This window comes from Copadichromis virginalis, linkage group LG3 (genome assembly GCF_057382275.1).
Source record: "Copadichromis virginalis isolate Kocher_CV1m ecotype Utaka linkage group LG3, C_Virginalis_male_GT1.1, whole genome shotgun sequence".
Lineage (NCBI taxonomy): Eukaryota > Metazoa > Chordata > Actinopteri > Cichliformes > Cichlidae > Copadichromis > Copadichromis virginalis.
In genome coordinates, this window is record NC_140620.1 from 39,736,635 (window position 1) to 39,752,764 (window position 16,130).

General features: G+C 41.9%; 1 protein-coding gene across 2 annotated transcripts in view; it reads right to left on the reverse strand.

Moving 5' to 3' along the window:
* The window catches only part of svep1 (sushi, von Willebrand factor type A, EGF and pentraxin domain containing 1), a 115,438-nt gene extending 104,406 nt beyond the window's left edge, over nt 1-11,032 (reverse strand). For both annotated transcript variants that reach the window (XM_085451060.1, XM_085451059.1), the window contains exons 1-3: nt 10,956-11,032; nt 6,237-6,416; nt 4,501-6,069 (exon numbers count right to left, since the gene is read on the reverse strand). In XM_085451060.1, coding sequence (XP_085307186.1) covers nt 4,501-5,061 — 561 coding nt within the window. In that variant the 5' untranslated portion in view covers nt 5,062-6,069; nt 6,237-6,416; nt 10,956-11,032. The remainder of the gene's footprint in view (nt 1-4,500; nt 6,070-6,236; nt 6,417-10,955) is intronic.
* Nucleotides 11,033-16,130: the final 5,098 nt, after the last annotated feature.

The window sequence follows — 16,130 nt, forward strand, 5'->3', positions numbered from 1 at the left end:
GGGCGATATAAGATTTTTTCATATCACGATATGTTTTTTTCATTTCAGGCGATAACGATATCTATCACGATATAAGCCAAATAACTATATTTGTAAGATGTAAATGTGCCGTTGCTCACAAGTAAAATGTGAAATAATCAGCAGCTTGTTTTGATTTAAATATTTATTTCCCATAATAAGTTCAACAGGGTAGATGTACTTAAGGAACATGAGACTTTTTCAGATAAATAAAGGCAAATATTGCAAAGTACACAAAAGGCAGCCGCTAAAGCGTTTAAGTTTCAAAATAGAACAAACAAAACAGACTAAATTGTCAATTCCACTTAGAAACAAAATATTAATTCTAAAAATAAATCTTAGTTTGTTTTACAGAAGAACAGACAAAACTGACTAACTTTTGTCAATATCAAATAAACTGAGAACTAAAAGGAAATTCTCAATCTCTCCTTGTTGTATAGCTTAGCTTTTCAAACAGTTTTAACAGTTACTTTAGTCTGACAAAAGCCGAATGACGAATTAGCGCTTCCAGTCAGAGATTGAGCATGCATTGGTTTATTGTATTTCCAGACTTGCTTTCGACACAATTTACAGTGAACGCTACTCTGTTTTTGTCAGACTTGAAATAGCCGAAATACCTTCACACTACGGAACTTCTTTGGCTCTTCCGTTCGACAATCTCTCCGGCGTTGGAACCATCATCTGTTTTCTCTTCGGTAACCTTCGGTCACGCTCGGTTGATTTTTCTAGTCGGCACACTCATTTCCTCCGTTACCCGGGCGGCACGGCGGCTGGCAGCTTCCCAAAACAAATACACGTGCGGCTTGGCACTTGTGCTGTACGTAACAAGTCACGTGACGTGAAGCTGCGGCTGTGATTGGTTCGGCTCTGCACTACTTAATTTGGATTGGCTGTTCTTCTTCTTTTTTTTCTTTTTTCTTTTTTTTTAAGAGGACAAGAGCGGTGAGGCCTATCGCAATAGTTAAATTTTTCTATCGAGAAAAAGTTATTTCGCAATACATATCGTTATCGTTCTATCGCCCAGCTCTAGTAACAGGTCTTCTTTATTCATTTTCCTCATCTACACCCCACCTGGAGGGGGTCTACGCTCCAAGAACCAAAGTTACAAAGTGTCACCATTAAGAACAGCTCAAAAGCTTTCTGCTTTTAGCTAAGGTGATAAGTATTAGAAAAAGTTTATGAGTATGACATCACTTAACCAGACTTAGCATTACTAAGTTTACACTCCAAATGTATAACAAACCGCTGAGCGTTACCTTCAATCTTACCGTAAACCAAAATCAGAAATCATTATTTAACCTACATAATTTGATGCTTTAAGCCTACCACATGATGTATTAGGTGAAAAGAGAGATGGCAGACAGACAGACAGAGAGAGACGGAGATGAAGAGCGCTGGAGGAGAGCCCTGTCTCTACATGCACGGCTGGTGGAAAAATGTCTCTCTTAATGGATCCCAGCTTTCTACAGCACTTAGAACAGCCAAGACCCGCCGAGGGAATAAAATATGGCATTATTATTATTATCCTGCAATTATCAATTATCCTCTCTCTCCCTCCCTGCCTAACTTTCACTGTCTCTGTTAGTTTCTAAGCACCGATGCACACGTTCACACGGATTTAAACATGCACACTCAGGCGTTCGGGACTTTCTGTCAGACTGATCCACGTGGGGGCACGTGTTTGGAAGAAATAACTAAGAACATGCGCTCTCCTACAGAGAAACCACAGAATCTGCACTTCAAAACTCTGATGGTTGCACTGCAGTTTAGCTGGTACACGATGACAGCCGGATATGCGCCTTGTTGACTAGTGTTAGCGGAGCCATTTTTTATGTGACAGATGGAAACAGACAACAAAACTCCTTTTTTCTTTTTCCAGTCAGATTCGGACAGACGACTCAAAAAAACCCCCAAAAAACAGAAGAGAGATTACGCAATAAATTAAAGACAGATTTTTCACTCTAACATCACTTCCTTGATCCTGTGAAGACACACAGTAAATGTCAGACTGTTCTGCTCCATCAGGTCGAAGCTTCTTTTATTTATTTATTTTTCTGGACGTCTGTATCTGCTAGCCTCATCTGCCTCCAGAAAAAAACAAAAAACTCAGCTCTGTGTAGGCAGCACGCAGTCAGCCCACTCTCACTCTGCAGAGGTTGGAAAGAAATACGGGGGTGTTTGCTGGCTATGAGATGTGAAATTCAAGCTTTTATTTTAATCAGACTTTTAATCTGTTACAACCAAGTTAGGAGCCTAAGTAGAAATACGCCCTAAAAAAGCCATCTTTGACTGATTTAGTCCACGACATCACTTGATAAATCACCTAAAGCATTTTGAGTGCTTCTGAATAATGATAAGGCGCTAAAGTTTGCCCTGAAAGCCTTTTCTTGCTATTGTTGTGGTCTTTAGCAGCTGGGATGCAGCCAGCAGTCTGCTTATCAGCACTTAGCGAGGCAGGGTGAGAGAAAACCTGTCCTGAGGGCCAAGCTTTCAGTGCTAAGCCGGAGGATACGGTCCAAGACTATTAGCTTTAAACGGGGATGGAGAGATGGGTAAACCTGCCAGAACTTGGCGTACCTCTGCCTTTGTCTACAAATGAGGCTTTTTGTTACAAAGTTCACAAAGTGCAGCAAAAAACTGATTTAAGTTTAAAGAGCAAAAGCAAAAATTAACAGAAAATTCAGAATGAGTGGAAATATGAATTATAATTTCAGGATCGTCAAATCTAAACTGTTTTTTTTTTAATCTAATAAGTGACATAAATAACACGCTGCTTCTGTGTGTCGTGTCTATGCATTGTCCATTTTTTGCATATCAATCTGCACCTTTAAGCGGCACCAAACAGGGACGTGCTGAGATAGGAAAAACTGGAGCTGTTGTGTCTTTAACCACAAACAGATGGCATGGAATAACACGCAAACTTACTGAAGGACAACTGGAATGACATTCAGACACTGCTTCACAATACCAGGCTGTTACTTAACACCAGATTGCTAACTGTAACTCTTTACCCCTTGAAAGCATGCTACGAGTAATCCCTGAAGCTCTTTTGTGAAATAAGTGGTTTCTGTCATATTTCAGGCCTGTTGTCAGAACAAAATGACCGGGTTTGGATCAGAAGTTAGTGAGGGTGGTTTCAGGGTGGTTACAGCTACCCTTGGAAAAACCCAGAAACTATTCTAATGATCGACAAATCACATTATTGATCTATACTGAGGCATCAAACTCTTCAGGGGCGGTCGTCAAATGCCGTCTTTGTGGTGGAAACATCTCACTCTGACATCACTTCGGTTGTGTGTCATGTCCTCAGACCAAAGACTTATCCTAAACTGAACAGGATAGTCGGGGATCTGAAGGAAGGTGGGGGGAATAACACAAAGAAAACAGTCTGGGGTTGAATCAAACTCAGGTCTCTGCAGCCTTTCAGAATATAGTAAATGGCCTGGTTTTCTACTTTACTTGAGCACACAAAGCACTTTATGGATATTTATACAACATGCATCATTCATCCATTACAAGAACTTGTTTTTTACGATTTTTCTAGCCAACATTCACACTCTGATGAACACATGTGACAGGAACTTGGGGTCAGTATCTCGCCCAAGGATGCTCTGGCATGGAGACTGGAGCAGCCAGGAATGCTTTACCTCCGGAGCTACAGCAACCCCATAGTTCAGCTCCTCACCCAGGTGAGCACTCAGCTGCAGCACTTCCTAGTGAGCTTGCAGACCCTAAATATCCCCCATCTTCTGCTGTGTATTCAGCGCTTCCATGAGTTTATAACTGACTGCAGATCAGAGGCATGAGTCGAGGTGCCTGCATGTTTATACAGGACCAGACCCTATACCACCAACACAGCTTTTACAGCTGGGCTGTTTGGACTTGACGGATGAACTGTGGCATATGTCTTGGGTGTGTGTGTTTGTCTGTGTGTGTGTGTCAGGAAGCACAAATCAACAAACCATAAACAAGCCAACATTATGACCCCACATAACCCCCCAAAACTCCAGCTTTTACACTAAATCGGTCCAAACAGCTTGTTTAAGCTACAAAATCAAAGATAGCTAAACGCAAAGCTTAAAATCAGATTCATCTAATCGCGTTTAATCTTAAAAATTCATCTCTTCTACTTTTCTTTTCTCTCATTTTTCTTATTGCTCTACAGTTTGTTCAGATACATCCATGGTGTGTATTTCTGTGCACGCGTGCGCTCAGTCTTTATGGTATTTTAATCACTGGAAACCCCTGAACAATTAGCTGGCGAGCGGCTTCCCCTTCACTGTCTGCGGGTGTGTAATTTAGAGGAAAACAGCAACAGGCCTCATTAACATCAGCCTTTCTAGGCCATAATCACTCCATGCATGCACACACACACACACACACACACCCAGCAGGTCGCAGACTGAAGAAATGTGAAGCAAGTTTGGGGTCAATGTCAAGATGTAAAGATCCATTAATCATTAATCCATTAGTCTGACTCACCGCTGCCCTCTGGAAGGCTCCTTTCGTGTAGGTGCCTCCTCCTCTGTAGTTGATGGCTGGGATCTCCTGGTTGAACAGGGAGCACTTGTGCTGGTGGGACTTAGGCGCAGTGATGTGGTCCACCCTCGTCACCACGTGGGTTTTGGATGAGAAGGTCACCAGCGCCACGCGGGTGTTCTCCGGTGCGACGGGGAAGTCGGACAGCATCTTGCGTATGAACCTCAGCTCACTCAGGAAGTTGTTGGCCCCCACGCTCGAGGACTCGTCCACCAGGAAAACCAGGTCCAAGCAGGAGCTTTTCTCACGCAGCTCACGCACATTTCGCTTGAACGCCATGCCGAGGCGCTCCACTTTGCTCTCTGCACTTTCTGACAGGTTACCAGCTGACGAGGAGGAGGAGGATGAAGACAGGGTTGACATCTGTCTGTACCGCCGAGGCTGCTGCTGCTGCCTCTGGGATTGTTGAACGGCTGGCCAGGCCGTGGTCCACGCATCCAGGACGCACAGGAGCAGAAGACAAGTAGTCCATGATAGTGTTAAAGAGTATCTTTGATAAAACATAGTTACAGTCAGCACAGCACCTCTACTGAAGGAGGACTCTGCAAAAAAAGAAAGACAGCTTGGATCCTCTTCACAAGAGGAGTTCAGTGAAGATAAAAGTGCCCTAAGCTTGCATCAGCGTCCAGGAGCACAGCAAACAGCAACAACTTGGTGCAGAGTTCCTCAAAAGCATTGCTAGATGAAGATAAAGGTCCTTTCATTCAAAACGTGCTTCTGTTTGTCTTTTTCTGTCTCCCCTCAGTGGAGCAAAACTCTGCTCTGCAAATGCTCAGCCTTCCTCACAAGGTGTCTGCCTCCCTGACTTTCCTGCAGAAATAAATCGGTGTATATGGCCACTTCCTCGCTCTCTGTGCATGCAGTGTTTAAGGCTTTTTTAACATAAACCTATATGCTCTTCATCTCCTCTCTGCCTGCCTGCATGCCTGTTAGTCAACCTTTCAGTCAGTGCATCTGATCCAAAAACCACCTCAAGCCTCTTCAGTCCTCTTTAGTCCCAGTGCGCTCCCCCTCAGGCTCCTGTTTGCCTATGTGACGCTCCTGCCTGCACCGTCAGCCAAGCTCCGAATGCTCGTTCCCCTCTTCTCCCCAAATCATTTAAAAAAACACACAGAGGAGGAGGAGGAGGAGGAGGAGGAGGAGGAGGAGGGAGGAAAAAAGTTGAGAGACAGAGAGAGGTTGAGGGGAAAAAAGGGGGCCGTCCAGTCGCGGCGTGAAGTCATTTTTTTCCCCTTCATATCTCCTCCTCTTTTTCTCTCAACTCCCCCTTATTTCCCTATCTCTTTCTCTCTCTCTCTCTCTCACTATGTCTCTCACCCTCCCCCTGGCCCTTATCTCCTTCTCCCTCTCTCCTTGTATTTCTCTATCTCTCTCATCCGGACAGTGAAGTGAGGCTTTATGTCAGTGCTGCGCCTCGCCTGTCAACTTGTCAGCATTCCCAAAGAAAACATCAGCAACAGGCGCAGTGATCAACTCCATATGTCTGCACCGTGCACGTAACACAGCGTCGGTCTGAGATCAAACAAAGTCAGAGTGAAAGGTGGGAGAAAGGGAGGAGAGGACAAAAAGATAAGTCAGATAAAACCTTAGATAAGATTAAGGAAATTATTTCAGACACATGTGGAAGATTGTTAGTTCTTTTTTCCTTTTAGGCGCTATCCTTTCCTCTCCCTACTGACCTCCTTATCTGCCTTGTATCTTGCTCCAGACATTAAAAAACAGGAGGGAACTGAACCGTCTTCCTCTCCCTTTAATTTGCCCACTTTTTCCTGCACCACGGGATTCACACTCGTTTTTTTCTCCATCTCTCCTGTCTCCTTGTGTCTCTCTGCTGTTGTGTTTTCCACTAGTGATTTTATCTGTAACCAAAACAAAAGGCAGCCGGTGTTACAGAGGCACGCTGCGCCTATTAAAAACAAAAGCCTTAGAGTTACAGCCAAAAGAGCCATGGTCGCTCAAGAAGAAGAAGAAGAAGAATGAGACTGCAGAAGGAGAGAATGACATCGGACAAGAGGAAGAAAAGGAGGGATGGATAAAGAGATGAAAAAGTTTGCAGACACCCAAACATAAACTTTCATTCATTCCAAAACATTACCCACTGTTCAGGGAAGGCTTTCCACAAAGGATTTCGAAACCTGGCTCCAGAGATGTTCTCCTAATCAGCCATTAGAGCATTAGTGAGATCACCGAGTGGGTGATAAGCGCTGTCTCGCAGTTTAACCCGAAGGTGTATAATGGGGTTGAGATCAGGGCATCTCTGCAGGCCAGACAAGTTTATTCCACACCAAAAAGGAAAAAGCCATTTCTTAATGGATCTGGCTTTGTGCTCAGGGGCAAGTTTCCACAAAGCTTGGAGCAGTTTAGGAATTCATTATACGCTGCAGCATTAGGATTTCCTTTGATCAAAGCCAGAGCTGAAACTCATTATTATATTTATCGCCCATTAGAACAGCAGTTCCCAACCTTTTTCAGCCCTGTCAGACCTACTCAGGAACCCCTTCATCAGGACCCCCCTCTCATGTTCTACGGTGTTCATTTAAGCTCATTTTAAACTGGAGCTGGACTATTTCCAGTACAGCATTTATCAGTTATGGTTAGCAAACTCAGCTGTTCCTGCATCACTGCGGACTTACCAGTTTGAACACCATCTGCTGACTACCTTTGGTTACTGCTAAATTTAACGTGTATTCATTACATTCAGTGATCTTTTTTTTTTTAGTCCATACCAGACATATTATCAGACCGTGTCTGAGACATGAACTACCACAGTATAGAAGCATAGGACAAAATGACAGCGTTTAAGAAAGGAAACCCGAAGTGAGAAAATCTGAGCACAAATCAAACTGCTCAGATAAAAACCAAAGAATAAAAGTGGGTTTAAATGGGTTTTTAAAGTGTCTAATAATAGACAGGCACTGATGTGAGGAGGCAACATCAGACCAGCTACAGCAAAGACCCGATATCCTCTGTCTTTTCATCTGGAACTCGGGAGCTAGGAGCATTTGCTCAGCAGACCTTTCTGATCTAGAGGGAGTGTGCAAACATAAAGTAAGAAGGCGCCGACCCATGTGATGCTTTAAAAAACAAATAAAAGTCAGTATAGGGAAGCTACTATGGGGGATATGTGGGCTTGCATGTGTGTGCCAGTTAATAGCTGTGCCGCAGCGCTTTGGACCAGCTGCAATCGGCTGAGCAGTGACAGACTGACACCTGAATAAAGACCGTTACAATAGTCAAGACGACCAGATCCACTGTGGTGAACCCATGCAAATAAAGAAGCAGCTGAAAGAAGATTTATTCTGTATGTGCACGAAGTCTAGACTGAGAGAAGATCATCATTGAGACGTGTTTTTTTTAGTCTAAGACTAGGATTAATCAATGTCTGGGAAACGGACACTATAAGAAGGGGAGGGATAATCCCCAAACAAACAAAAAAAGGCACAGACAATGGTATGAATATAACTTCCAGGTTTTTATAACCTTATTTTGCAGCAAAAAGTCAGCAACCTTAAGCATTTTTATTAGACTAGACTGTTGATTGGGGCACAGACAACACAGGATTTTTGAGGCAGATATGGATACCAATATCTCGTAACTTAAAAATCTGATATTTCGATAAATTGGCCAATATTATTTTAAACACCAAACATCAACGTTTGTTACATGTAGCTGCCCGACTCGGCTCGGATCAGTTTTATTTGCAGCGTTCCAAACACAACCACCAGGGAAGTTGCAGAGCTCCCTCTGGTGGACAAACTATGCAACATGGTTTTCAAAATAACTGCCCGAACTGCCGCATGTGCATTTCCAGGTCGCTGAATGAAAATGTTTGCTTTCAGAAGGACTTTGTAATTTCAGCTAACAATTTCAACAGCTAGAAACTTATTTAGCTGATGATTTTCAACAGTTTATCCACAATTTTAGCTAGCTACTGTATTTCATATATTTATCAACAACGTTTAACAATTTACACAGCATATTTATGGTTTTATCTAACAGTTTCAACAGTTAATGTTAACTTTTGCAAGCTTTTTCAAAACTTTTTGATCATTTATGCATTTCTTCTATTGTGTTTTACACCTATTAACACCGTACTCTCCATCGCAACGTCTCAGAATTTGAAGTTTCCACTTTTGTAGTCCACAAAGACTAAAACCAGAAGATATCAGCATTTTTCTGATTAATTATATAATGAACTGAGGCTGGACCTCAGTTCATTATATAATAGATAACTACATGTATACATAAGAGAGCAATAAGACAGGAAAAGTAACAAAATAAGTGGAGGAGGCAGAAACAATAAAAACAAGTCTACAGAGGGTGTGTGTGTGTGTGTGTGTGTGTGTGTGTGTGTGTGTGTGTGTGTGTGTGTGTGTGTGTGTGTGTGTTTCCACAAACCAGTCCACTGCACTCAGCTTTGCAGCGTTAGCCACAATGACACACAGTGTTTATTAGGCTCTATAAGCCAAGGTTTCGCTCCCTCTCGCTCCCTCATTTAACAGTGCTGGAAACTTCTCCAGTAAAGCAGTGGGAATAGAAAGTCCAACTGGACAGATAAACTGTCCGAGAGAGCAACGCAGACACACACACATACACACACACTGATGCAGACAAGAGACATAAAAACATATACTCGCAGTCTCACACATGCCGAAAGGGGGATGAGCACAGCTGTGACTTCCTGCTTTTTGGCTCTGGAGACCCCTCACCAGAATTCTGTGTTGGTCCCATAGGACACAGGGGGGTGGTGGTGGATGGAGAGGAAGTTTGTGAATGTGTCTGCTGATCACACTGAATATTTAGGCAAAATATGTGAAGGACTCCAACAGACTTTTGTGACACTGACGCTTTCTTATATTTAATCCCCTTGGTTTTCTTCCTTTTCTGGGTTTTAAATTCAGCGCACAGCCACACAAGTTGTGCAAATACCTTAACTATTTTTAAAAAAAAGTAGTGGGATTTGTCATTGTTGTGGGATGGAAAATTAAACAAATCTAAAAAAGGGAGAATAAATAAGCAGACAAATGCTCATCAAGTCTGCCACAGATCAAATTTAATGTTCGCCTTTCTGAAATTGCCATCAATTTGAGGCCTTTTTTTAGACGCTGACTCTCAAAACCAAAAATTAGAACTTTCTGAGGATCTGCAGCAAGCATGTGAATGGGGCATACGTGCACACAGACTGAAAGCAAGTGTGCGTGGAGGTCCAGAGGCTCGTCACAGACAATAGTTTCCCTGTGACCGGTGCTTGACTACACTGAACCTGTCTTGTGGTCTCACACAACTATACTCCACCTGGACAGCAGCTACAGTACTTAATCAAAATTCAGAGTCTTTAAAGAATAAATCATGTTGCACAGGTCTGGACTGCAGAGAGGAAGTTGTCTGTTTTTCCTTAAGATACTCTTACAAAAAAAAAACCCTTTCACCTTTTCCTTCATGTGTCTGACCCTCCTGTCAGCAAGCATAAGCTTCAGATACAGTAGCTACAGCTGACAACACATTCCTCATATTTCCCGGCATTTCTCGCCTGAAGGATAAAACACTAATCTCAGCACAAGTAAGGCCTCTTCTAAACATTCCTGCAATGCTCATCCTGATCTAAGAACCCTTCCCACATCTGATGATTTACAGTAAATGTGGACATTTAAGGTTTATGCACCTATGTTTCCTTAATTTCTGATCAAGCCTAATGAAGCTGATCATTTATGACAGTTATAACACACAAAAACAGCTTCGTTGCTTCTTTACACGAGTATAAATTATACATCGTTAATCCTTGGACTCAGACACTGTCACCTGGAAATTGTGACGCATTCACTAGATATTAAATATGTTGGAGCTTTAATTTTTTTCTCTAAAAAGGATTTTGTATTGATTTGTCCTCAGCATGTATTGAATCTTTGCAGCTCTCTGGATTTGGACTTTGGCCACTTATTTGTCAAACAGATTTGTGTGTTCAAAGTCCCAATGCTTCAATTAGGTGGAGCAAAATGCAACAAATACAGTTGTTTTGTTTTATGTCAGCTAATGAGCTTTTAGCTTCGCTAGCCTGCCATCTAACATAAAACCTTTAACTGCCTTTGTGCATGAAACTTAAACGCTTTCTTTTTCTATCCCAGTCTATTGTCATCATTTGAAAGAGTTACAGAGCGTTTAAAACAACCAGAAGGAGCCACCACAGACCAGCAACACCAAGGCTTTCACTCTTTGTGGAGCTTTATAGTCTTAATTAGCTAATTAGCAACAGTTGGTGATGTAAACCCTACAAAGATGGTTCAACTGGCGGCGGCGGCAACAAAAATGTTTTGATGAGAAACCACAGGGTTTTTTTTTTTTTTTGCTTTCATCCAAGTCACTATGGATCTGTATACAAACAAAAATACAACTTTACTAACCTGTTAACCGCCTGCTGCTTCGCTGCTCTCATATGCAGAAAAGGGTTGTCCAGGCTGGTACAGACTTGTGCTACACCGCCCCCTGCCGGCGGCTGCACATCAGTACATGATCAAGGATGTGCTGACACAATGAGACCGCTAGGGGGAGAACGCGATGAACAAGATACAGGCACCTGTACCCAGACTGGTACTGGGTACAGGTGCATTAACTACTTAAGCAATGCACAGTGTTACTTTCCACTGTGCATTTTCTCTGCTGTCATTAATGTTTTTTGTTGACAGGTTTCATCAGCATCGTGTCAGAAATGACTTGTTTTGATACATTTAATACATATAGAGAACATTTTATTCAGAAAATGCAACAAATAAATAAATAAAAGCTAATTGTTCTACTAATGATAAGCAATAGGAGGCTTTATTAAGCAAAAAGTAATAACTATTTAACACCTCTATATTCACTGGGCACTTTATGCTAACCTGCTCGTTGATGCAAACATCTAATCAGTACACCCAATAGCAGGAACTCAGTCTACATGACTCAGTATGACCTGCTGAAGTTCAAACTAGGGATCAAAATGAGAAAGGAAGATGATTTAAGTGAGTTTGAACGTGGTGTAGCTATTGGTGCTTTGTTGATGTCAGAGGTGAGACCAGGCGCAGTGAACGACCACATGTGTCCTTCTATACATCATGTTGCCCTGTTATTCAAATAACCACTCATTACAGCCAAGGTCTGCAGAAGAGCATCTGTGAAGATAGAACAAAACAAACCCTGAAGCTGGGCCACAGCAGCAAAAGACCACACTGAATACCACTCCTGTCAGCTAAGAATAGAAAACTGAGGTACGGTACAGAAAAGGTGTAACCAGGTACTTGCACACTGTACCTAATTAAGTGTCAAGAGTATATAAGTTCAGTACTATAATATAATTGAAATCTCTTCCATTTCAAGTTTCAGTTGTTGCTGCTGTTAGTATAACTGAAATGTGAGTATTTTTGCATGTTTGTGGTTGTGTGCATATTGCTGAGAGAATGTGTGGGGAAGAAGGAAGTAAGGTTTTGTGCATATGACAAATTCACGTCTGCTGATGCAATACTTTGGTTTGCAGTTTTAAAACCAACTGAGTAGCTGTCGCCGCAATTCGTAAGACACAAATGTTGGCATGTGTGTAGGCTGTGGCCTTCACTTCCTGCAAAGCTAGCAGTGTGCATGGCATTACTAAAATACACCGTAAATAAAATGAAAACTGTAAATGAAGATGACAGAGTATGCAGTAATTGTATGTAGTTTTCACTGCCATATAGATATACTGCATATTTAGCCAAGTCATATTATCAATATTATATTTAGTCTCCCGTTGCCTGTGCAGGGAAATGTTTAATATTGTAGACAAGTGGGTCAAAGTTCCCCTGCTGGCACTACATGTGCGTTCGATCAGTGCAGGAGAAAAATACCGTTTTCATTCATTATCACCATTTTGACTCACATTAAGCATTTTGTGAAACTTTTTCCTTAAACAGTCCAACTAAATAAACATTACTTCCTTACTGGAATAAAACACAGCCTCAACATTACTGACACAGCGTGGCATCATCTTGACGGTGAACAGCCACCCACTTTGGCTGATTTCTGCTGATAACACGTGTTAAATGGACTAATAACATCAGAAGCAGGTGGAACAGCACACAGACTTGTTGAACAACTATAAGATGCACGCCCCTCTTCCACGATGTCCAACGAGGGGTGAATGTTAACTGACTGACTGGTGAAGTCTTTCAGCCCTACACAACAGAAACTGTGTCACATTAAGAGCAAAACATCCATTATTCAAATTTTTCATATTTAAACTCATTTATGATGTATCTTTTTCAGTTTATTCAGTCACTTCTAGTGAGTGACTTGCAGCCTTCAGTGTATTCTCTCCTTTCGTGTGACTCATGATTCAGCCAATCATTGATGGAAGAAAACCTTATGCTGCATATGTACTCTGACCTTTACCATTTTTTTCTGCATCTTTGCAAAGTTCACGTCCTTTGGAAAATCTATTAATGAACAAAGCAGAGCGAGCCGCTATAGGCTGGTAACGCCCGTGTAACCCTGCTCGTACAGATGCTGCACAGCAAGCTTGACACTGGAGCAGACTGCAGATTGTGTGAGTCTTGCACGGACATCCAGAAGATCAAATATGCCTGCATGATAACACACATAACACGGCATCTCGCACGACAGTGTAGATGTGAATGAACGTGTGTATTTGTGGGTAAAACACAACTGTGTGTGTGTAAGATGGCTGTGGTAAAGCGAGTGGCTTTATGTTTAGCTGAAGCTATTTATAGCTCAGACTGCACTCACACACAGCATAAATAATTTAAAGTCCAACCAGCCTGCAAGGAAACATCATCCTTGAGAGGATCAACCCCAAGGACTCACAATTATTTCAGTTTATAATTAACCTCTAGTTAATCCTGCAGAATAACTAATATAATATGATCACGCTTGCTGTCAGCTGTCATTAAGTTATTTGTCCATCATGTCCTGTTTTGTCACTGAAAATGAATTGCGTGACCAATCAGTAGGTGTTGTTGTTCCAGCAAGCAAAAGCAAACCCAATTTAAAAACCTGTGAACGGACTGATAATCACATTCATATCAGGCGCAGCAGGGATTCAAACATGCTCTGAGTGCTAAATGTTGCACAGTCTCTGAAGCGCACGTGACTTTGTCTAATGAAACTTCTGCAGCTTTGACGTTAACTGCTGGGCGATGGTAAGCGAGCAAAGACTAACAGAGATCAAAATGACTCCAACGATACAGACGATGTGCTGCTCAGATCTGCATCTTTAGTTCGAATCTTTTTGGGGCATTTTGTGTCTCTGCAGCTGCTTTGCATCTGTCCGCATGCAGATGTGAACACAACCGAAACAAGAGTTTAGTACATTTAACGCAATCGCCGGTTACACATCCTCTATGAATATGAGTGCATTGTGTTCTTGTTGAGGTTTGCATCCCTTTCAGTTCCACATTTCCCAAATGGCTGTGGTCCCTCCTCCCGTAAGAATCTCATCTTGCTAAATGAGCAGGAATGGAGGTAAAATAAAAAAATTAAAAGGTAATAAAACTGCATTTTGCCTGATAGAATGCGTAAAAACCAAAAATGACACCTGATGAGACCAAGTTTAGGAAAACAAACGCTCCCATGTAATAGATTTAGTACATTTCAATCCTAATCCACTGAAAACTAAGACTGAACCATGCTGAGAGAGCACCGTCAGCCAAAGCAAAAGTCTGGTTTGAGTTCATCCACTGAAGATCTTCACTGGTCTTTTGACATATTTCTTTTGCTAAATGATGCGGGGGCTTGTAATGGGTTGTAATTATTTGTGTTCTGTGTGATCCTCTTTGAGCCCACTTTACTAATCCTCCCATCCTAAAGGATGATGAATGCACACAGCAGAGTAGAGAGAAGCCGGGAGAGAATCATCGTGGGAAAGGTCCACGAAGAAGAAAGGTGTTAGATTCTACAGCTTCACGAGAGTGGTAGATCATATAGCGAACACACACATGACTGTACATACACACAGTCCTGCTTCCATCATTGAAATCCTGAAGACTTCCTCTGATCTTAACCGTGCCGACTCCTAACCCTCTAAAAATACGCACTTCATCTCTATCCAATTTTCACTGGAATGACCTTTTTGTCTCCACAGGTCTTTTTTTTACTTAAGCCGTAACTATGCATCACATCAGGATAAACACAGTCATAGTAGTCCTGCTCCAGTCAGTGTTTAACTCCAATCCGGTGGGCCAGTAGTGCAATATCAGGGTCCTGGACCATCTGAATGGAAGAAGAACCATTTTTAAGCTCATTAATTACTTCCGTGTTTACTGTCCATTAACATGTCCAAATGAGGTCTGTGAAACCGATTTATGTACCATCAATGTAAGTAATATATCAAATACAAACACAAGTCAAGCAAGCGTCCAAGACTGAGAATGAACATGTGCGTCAATGTTAGCATTTTTGTAGGAATTAACACTTAGCTTTGTGTTTTTTTGTGTGTTTTGTTAAGCAGGCTTACACTGCCTGTTCTCTGGGCAAGCTCACATCACGAGTAACTGAATATATTTTCCATTTGTGTAGCTACTTTGTTATGTACGGTGAAAAATATGCAGATGAAACAAGCAGATCTGTCATCCCTCAAAGAACAGCGATGATGCTGTGCATGAGTAGACGGCTGATTGGTTAAAACCTTTCATCGGACATAAAGAGGAGGGGCATCAAAGTTCTACACAAAGGGGGAAGAAGACTGTAGAAAGATCCCCAAAAGCAGTGTGAGAAGCGCACACAGTGGTCAGTTTTCATTGTTTAACACTGTTTCACTTCACTAGGAAGCAGTGTGGCTCTGCTCAAGGAGCTAAACTGGAGGAACAAGAAGATCACAAACACAAACGAGAGCAGCACACATCATCGTAATTATAAAAGTCGGCTTATGTGGTCATATTTTCAACACTGTTTGTAACCTGTTTCAACCAGGTAAATGATCCATGATTTCCCTTTATTAGTATTTTTATGCTCAAACCTGTTCAGGCCCTTTTGCTCTTAATTAAATAACAAATTAAAAAAAGAATGCTTTTGTTTCTGTTTATTTCAGTTTTAGATTAGTTGTGCTTTTCTGTTCATGTGCCCTCTGCCTGCTGCAGAAACAGAAGCCCTGGCTGACCACCTGAGGGAACCTGAAGGACGGGGACAAAAACAACAGCTTACCCAGCAACTTGGGGCTTCCACACTTTAACATCCTGTATATCTGGACAGAAAGCAGTGAGACATACGTGTCTGAATATACGAATACACTCTATGCTCTTTAGTTCATGTTGTTTTTTGTTTTCTCAACTTGTTTCTTTGGACAAACAAGAGAAAAGAAAAAAGGAAAGCTGGTGACAGGAGAAGCAGAAGAACTCAAGAGACAGGAGAGGAGGGTAAACAGTGGGGGTGGGTAGGGGGGGTTGACAGGAAGCAAAAAAAAAAAAAAACGGAAAAAGGGGGACAGAAAAAGACGATGTGAAATTAAGTGGTAAACAACAGTACACCAAGGACTGACAAAAATCAAAGGAACGATGATAGTAAGCAAAAAAAGGGGGAAATGTTGCAATCGATAGATGGAGGGAGGCTGGGAG